At 41.5% G+C, this 7,651-nt stretch overlaps 1 protein-coding gene across 1 annotated transcript in view; it reads left to right on the top strand.

Moving 5' to 3' along the window:
* Positions 1-33: 33 nt before the first annotated feature.
* The window catches only part of NEK4 (NIMA related kinase 4), a 35,059-nt gene continuing 27,441 nt past the window's right edge, over positions 34-7,651 (top strand). Inside the window, exons 1-6 of the mRNA XM_023727302.1 lie at positions 34-192; positions 1,824-2,090; positions 3,166-3,363; positions 3,775-3,882; positions 5,100-5,254; positions 7,037-7,178. Coding sequence (XP_023583070.1) covers positions 100-192; positions 1,824-2,090; positions 3,166-3,363; positions 3,775-3,882; positions 5,100-5,254; positions 7,037-7,178 — 963 coding nt within the window. The 5' untranslated portion in view covers positions 34-99. The remainder of the gene's footprint in view (positions 193-1,823; positions 2,091-3,165; positions 3,364-3,774; positions 3,883-5,099; positions 5,255-7,036; positions 7,179-7,651) is intronic.

Below are 7,651 nucleotides of genomic sequence, written 5' to 3'. Positions count from 1 at the left end.
GCTGCCGCCTCCTGGGCATGAGCGGGGCCTCCTGGGCATGAGCGGGGCCTCCTGTTCGCTGCCGCCGCTGCATCCCGACTGTGGGCCTGCGTCGGGAACATGCCCTTGGCCGCCTACTGCTACCTGCGGGCCGTGGGCAGGGGCAGCTACGGGGAGGTGACGCTCGTGAGGCATCGGCGGGACGGCAGGCAGGTGGGCGGGGCGGGGGCCCGGCGTGGGGACCTACAGGAGTGCGCCGAGGGCGTCGTCCCAAGGGCCAGGCCCAGGGTGGTCTGAAGGGGGCTTGTCTAGGATGGCACTTCTTCAGGGAAATCGTCCCTGACCACCAAGACTAAGCCTTGCCCCAGTATGCGCCCTAAACTCCCTGTACATCCCCTTTGTAGTATTGATTTGTGTGCTTGATCTACATGGTGTGTGGGAGTGGGGGACAGGGCATGACAATTCTTGAGGGACCATGCATTCCCGGGACCTAACGCAGCGCCTAGCAAGCATTGCTCCTTGAATGGAGGGCCTCAAACATCTGACCTCCAAGCTGCTGGGCTCACTTAAAACTCAACTCATCATCTTCCCGCCGAACCTCCTCTCACGTTCCTTATTTCAGTGAGTGGCACTTCCAGCCAGTCTGTTGCCCACGCTGGATACCTGGGAGTCATACTTGACACCCTCCTCCTCACTGATTATATTAATTTGTCTCTAAGCCAACAGGCCTTCTCTCCATCTACACTGGTACCACCCCAATCCAGGATACCATTATCTCTGGTTAAGCTATGGCTATGGCCTTCCACCTGGTGTCTTTGCCTCCTGACTTGCTCTTCTCCAGTCCATCATTCTCATTGCAGCCACAGTGATTTTTTAAAAACTTAAATCTGATCTTGTCACTCCTCTGTTGCTTAAAACACTTTATACCATCACCCTCAGGATAATGAACCAGTTCCGTAATGTGATTTATTAATAGGGTGACCGTATATTGTACAAACTGGGACACTTTCGAAAGTGAAAGGAGGCACTATTCATAATTACACCAGGACAGGCTTAAAATAGGCTGCTCCCGGCAAGCTGAGAGGAAGTGTCTCCCTAAGTATAAGGCCCTCCCACCCCTTCTGCCTTGTCTCAGGTGCCAGTCACTCTGCCTGGAACACAAGGTCAGGCGTAAGGGATTTGGTCAGCAGGCATTGGACTGTTGGATTTTTTTGAGCAGAGGGTGGGGGACTGGTTGTAATAATCGCCCCTTAAACATTTGAGCAGTAGTTTACATTTTACAGAGCACATTTATGTACATGTTTGTTGAATGAATGAATTGTATTGTTTTTTCAGTTGATTGAGGGCAGTGTGTTAGGTGTTAGGGGATACTGAGTTTTTTTTAATGGGGATAGTTTTGTATGTTGAGGATCTGTGATTTTTAACCTTTCTGGCTTGAAAGAGCCCTTTGAGTATCCAATACAAACTATGGACCTGTTCTGTTGGCAGTTGTACACTGAAGCCATATTTTATGGCTTCCTTTTGCGGGGAATGTTAGAGGTTAAAACACTACCACAGATTTGATGATTGATCTGTAGTATGCTAACTTGAACTCATTTTTTAGCCATTAATGAAATTGTAAAATGCAGACGGAAAAGCTAATTGTTTGTTACCCCGCACCCTGCTGTAAGTCTAACCTGCAAAAAGTATCTAGCGATAGCAAACAATTTTGTGCTTTGTGCATAACAAAATGAATATGTTGTTTGACAGGCTCCAGAAGGTTGATTCTGAGCCCTGGAATACTTGTGAACTTATAAAACTGTATGTTTATTTGCCCATTGTGAACACATGTGTTTTCTTTGTAGTATGTCATCAAAAAACTGAACCTCCGAAATGCCTCCAGCCGAGAGCGGCGAGCTGCTGAGCAGGAAGCACAGCTCTTGTCTCAGCTGAAGCACCCCAACATTGTCACCTACAAAGAGTCATGGGAGGGAGGGGATGGTCTACTCTACATTGTCATGGGCTTCTGCGAAGGAGGTGATCTATACCGAAAGCTGAAGGAGCAGAAGGGCCGGCTTCTGCCGGAGAGTCAGGTGGTGGAGTGGTTTGTTCAGATCGCCATGGCTCTGCAGGTACTGTCCAGACTGACAATAGCCCACTTGCTCCAGGGTGGCAGGGAGATGGCAGGTGGATCTCAGGACATTTATCCCGCAAATGCTTACATGAAAAAATGTCTTTGGGTAAATCTATTTATGAAGTGCCCCCAATCCCTCTTGCTGTAGTGTTGGAAAGTTTCTGAATGAATGCTACCTGTATTGAACTAGACATGGATTTCATGTCTAATTGCAATGGAAACCAATTCACTGTTCATTTAATATTCATAGCAAAGTCGATTTATAGCAGAGTTGACAAAGATCAAAGAACGACTATGGTTGTTAATGGCTGGTAGGCTGTGTCATGCTGCAAGGAAGCTGAGCTAAAAAATATGCCTAAACTGGGGATTTGGGCTTTAACCTGCTGTGGCACAGTGGGAAGAAATGCAAAACAAGTTTGTGTCTTAATATACATGTATTCAAAAGTGGGAGCCCTGGTGATGCAATGGTTAAGAGCTCAGCTGCCAACCAAAAGGTCGGCAGTTTGAATCCACCAGCCACTCCTTGGAAAGGCTAGAGGGCAGTTATGCTCTGTCCTGTAGGGTCACTATGAGTCAGAACTGACTTGATGGCAACAAGTTGGTTTGTTTTTTATCCAGAAGTGAGACTGTTTATGAAATAGCACTGTGGAACTGAGCAGACTTGTCCAGAATTAATTGACCTTGTTTAAATTCTAAGATACTCTCTCTAAATAGAAATGGTCTTGCTATATTTGAAAATATTATTAAGCTGAGGATTTCATGGGTCTGAGAGGAGTGTGCATCTGACATTGTGTAAGATGTCCTTCTACCTTCAGTAGGAATTTGTAAGTGTATTTTTAACTGGATCCAGGTAATGCTAAAATGGTATTAATTGTCAAGGCACCAGGGAATAATTGTGAAGGTACTGGGCAAATAAATGCATCATACTTAATTAGCTCTTTTATTTAGAGATTATAAAGCAAGAATGTTTTGGTATGTAAGTAACTAAGGCTTTTTAACTCATGCAATTGTGATCGGTACATAAGAAGCCAGGAGTATATTTGTATTTAATGAAATTTTATTTCTCTCTTCAGTATTTACATGAGAAACACATCCTTCACCGAGATCTGAAAACTCAAAATGTCTTCCTAACAAGAACAAACATCATCAAAGTGGGTGACCTAGGAATTGCCCGGGTGTTAGAGAACCACTGTGACATGGCTAGCACCCTCATTGGCACGCCCTACTACATGAGTCCTGAATTGTTCTCAAACAAACCCTACAACTATAAGGTAGGACTGGGCTGTGCATGTTGACTTCCCCTGACTCTAGGAAAGTATTCATAATTTTAGAACCCACCAGGGTGGTGGTAAGGGGGGTAAGTAAGGCATTCTGACATTTAACTCGTTTTTTTTTTTATTGTACTTTAAATGAAGGTTTACAGAACAAATAGTTTCTCATTAAACAGTTAGTACACTTATTGTTTTATGACATTGGTTAACAACCCCACAACATGTCAACACTCTCCCTTCTTGACCTTGGGTTCCCTATTACCAGCTTTCCTGTCCCCTCCTGCTTTCTAGTCCTTATCCCTGGGCTGGTGTGCCCCATTAGTCTCGTTTTGTTTTATGGGGTTGTCTAATCTTTAGCTGAAGGGTGTACCTCGGGATGACATTGAACTCTTTACTGTTTTTCTTTTGTAGTCTGATGTTTGGGCTCTAGGATGCTGTGTGTATGAAATGGCTACCCTGAAGCATGCTTTCAATGCAAAAGACATGAATTCTTTAGTTTATCGGATTATTGAAGGAAAGGTAAAGAATATTCCAGAATGAATTGTTTTTAATGTTTGAAGCAAGGTTTATTTAATGCAGCTTTGTAAATAGCTACCGGCAAAAGTGAGTAAAAATTGACTTTGGGTGGCTAGTTAGGAAGGGTGGATCCCTTCTGTGGGGAGGAGAAGAAGATTGATAATTTTTTAATATTAATTTGTAAAGGTGGCTTAATAACTCAAAGGAATCAGACTTTTGAAAACCTCTACCTTGTACCTTGCAGGTACCCTGAGAGGCTATTGGTATCATCTTCTAAGCTGGTTATGGTTAAATGAACACCATTTAAAATGAGTCCACTTTGTTTGAACTTGTTCCAATCACTGACAACTAGTTGAGAATTGCAGAAAGCATCGTGTAAGTTATGGACACCAGAGTGACTAACTTTATGAGGCCATTTGCCTTATGCAATGCCAGGCATCCAAGCACCATTAAGTTTTAAGGCCATAAATCCTTAAAACATAAATTTAATATTATACCAAGACCCATTAAATTTTTTAATTTGGAAATACTGAAAAACACAAAAAAGTAAAAATTGCCCTTCATTCCGCTACTTAAAAGAATCCAACAAGAAAGGGGTGAAATTTCCCTCTCCTCCTATCGACGCCTATCGCCACTGCTAGCAAGCAGTTTGATTCTTGGCCTTCCTGACTTTTCCCATCTTTATACAGACATAATTCTGGGTGCATATGTGCACATATACACACAGATACTTAAAAAAAGAATGGAATCAGCTTGTACACATTGGTCCACAACTTCCTTTTTTGACTTAATATATGAGGGATAGCCTTCCAGGTTGATACTTGTAAACCTTTTTTATTTTTTAAGTGGCTGCCTAGTATTCTGTAAGAAGATGTTCCATAATTTATTCCACAAGTTCCCTATGGATGGACATTTAGGTTGTTTCCAGTCATTTACGACAGCAAGAACAATACTGCTATATATATCTTTAGAAACTCATGCTCTTTTACTGAAGGCGAAAGTCCTCAAATGGAATTGCTGGGCTGATGGATATACTCTGGAATCTTACAACTTGGTGTTATAACTGGGACACCAGTATGCTTCCTGTAGACTAATACACTGGCTATTTTCTGCTTGTGGTGTATATATGATTTTACATAAGTATTGGGAAACCTCTGCCTTCTTTTACTTTGTTGCACAAGACCATTGAGTCATAATTGTGATATTACTTCTCTTTGCAGCTGCCACCAGTGCCAAAAGATTATAGCCCAGAGTTGGCAGAACTGATAAGAACAATGCTGAGCAAAAGGCCTGAAGAAAGACCATCTGTGAGGAGCATCCTGAGGCAGCCTTACATAAAGCACCAAATCTCCTTGTTTTTGGAGGCCACAAAGGCGTAAGATACTTCCCTTGCAAATAGCTGGGCTAAATAGATGGAGTAAAAGAGGGTTGTTAGTTGCTGTGGAGTTGATTCCAACTCATGGTTAGCCCATGTGTTAGAGTAGAACTGTTCCATAGGGATTTCTTGGCCATAATCTTAATGGAGGCAGATTGCCAGGCCTATCTTCTGAGTGGGTTTGAACCACCAACCTTTAGGTTAGCAGTCAGGTGCAAACTGTTGGCACTATCTGGGGTAGCGTCTAGCATCTATCATTTTCATATGCGAGAATTTATGGTGAGTTTCTTTTTTTTTTTTTTTAAACATGAACTAAAATATAACATTGTGTGCTAGACTACATGTTCTTATTTGCTAAAATCAGAAATCTAGAGAACCCTCTGTAACATTCCTCAGAGGGTTCCAAGACACATAGAGTATGTTTCTTTTAAAAAGATCTGTCCTAGAAACCATATTAAAATGAGAGATTATCTAAGAAACCTATTACATTATTTACTATGTAAGATAATACTTACATCAAAAAAATAGTGCCCAAATTTCTGAGAGCTTCCCTAAGGTTCCCTCATTATTCATATAACTTCTCAAAAGGAAAAGAATTCCTTTCTTTAACTAGCAGGTTCTGTCTTCACCAAACAGCTGTTGTTGCATCATACCCGTTGCCAATGAGTTGATTCTGACTCATAGCGGCCCTGTAGGACAAGGTAGAACTGCCCCATACAGTTTCCAAGGCTGTAATCTTTACAGAAGCAGACTGCCACATCTTTCTCCTGTGGAGCAGCTGGTGGGTTCGAGCCACTGACCTTTCAGTTAGGAGCCAAGTGCTTAACCACTGTGCCACCAGGGCTCCTTTCTTGTGTCATAAGTAGCAGGATTTAAGACTTGGGACTGGATGAGACCTTCACTGCCTCTTTGGCTTCTCCTTCTGTGGCGTATTAGATTTGGGAGGAGAGGAGGCAGTGCTACACAGGCCTCAGGAGACAAAGAAGGATCATCCTTCTGTTCACATTATCTATAATTTCTCACCAAACAGACCTTTGACCTTCTGCACCACTGGGCTCCAGGTTCCACCAGAATTCCCTGGAGGTTTAACCCAGTTTTCAAAACTATACAGTAAAACAGTTGGTGATATTATTCATTTATATGTTTACACTATAAGTCAACTGAATATACCAATACTTTTATTCTCAAGCTCGGCAAAGCAGTTCTGCTCTTATTACAAGTGAGACACTTGATGACGAAACTTACCCTGATACTTACGTTACATGAGGCGATTTCCCAAAGACTTTTTAACATAATATTTTAATTTTGGAGTAATTTTATATTTATAGAAAAGTTACAAAGATAGTACAGAGAGTTCCTGTGTACCCCTTGCCCAGTTTCCCCATCATTAACATTTTACATTACCACGGTACATTTGTCGAAACTAAGAAACCAGCGCTGGTATGTTACTAAACTCCATACTTTGACTTTCACTGGTTTTTCCACTACTGTCCTTTTTCTGTACCAGGAGCCAGTCCACATTACATTGAGTCGTCACATCACCTAGGTCTCTTCAGGTCTGTGACAGTTTCTCAGACTTTCCTTGTTTTTCATGTCCTTGACATTTTTGAGGAGTTCTGGTTAGTTATTTTGTAGAATGTCCCCTAGATTTTTAGAAGATGATTTTCTGTAAATGGTGCTGTTCTATAAGGGAGTGTAATACGGATCTGTTGTGCATCACTTAAAAACCTTTAATCTTCAGTATATTGATAATAACTTTTTCTTCTTTTCCTCCTCATGAAGAAAAACCTGTAAAAATAATGTTAAAAATGGTGACTTTAAATCTAAGCCTGTTGCTACAGTGATTTCCGGAAAGACGCAATCAAATAATGAAGTAATCTCACCCCAACCATACTCCTCTGAGGGCTCCAGGACATATATAGTGGTATGTTTCTTTTTAAAGGGTAAATGTTTTAGAAACTGTATTAAAATGATAGGTTATCTAAGAAAGTTATTTCATGTGAAACGATTATGCTTTACAACAGATTATGTTGTGTAGTTAATGCTTTATTGTCAAGAAAGAATAATAACGATGGCAATTCATTTAGCCCACTTTATCCAGAGAGGGCTATCAAACTGCTCATGAAATCAGTGTCGTACTAATTTTTTTTTCTTAAGAATATATTTTTTTAATTGCGGTGAAATTCACACAACATAAATTTAACCATTTTAAAGTGAACAATTCAGTGGTATTTGGTACATTCACAATGTTGTGCAATCACCACCTCAGTCTAGTTCCAGAACATTTTTATCACCCCCAGATAAAACCCTGTACCCATTTAGCAGTTACTCCCCATTTCCTCCTCCCCCCATTCCCTGGCAACCACCAATCTGCTTTCTGTCTGTATGGATTTATCT

The sequence above is a fragment of the Trichechus manatus genome, unplaced genomic scaffold (genome assembly GCF_000243295.1).
Source record: "Trichechus manatus latirostris isolate Lorelei unplaced genomic scaffold, TriManLat1.0 scaffold00001, whole genome shotgun sequence".
NCBI lineage: Eukaryota > Metazoa > Chordata > Mammalia > Sirenia > Trichechidae > Trichechus > Trichechus manatus.
This window is presented reverse-complemented; position numbering and strand designations above follow the sequence as displayed.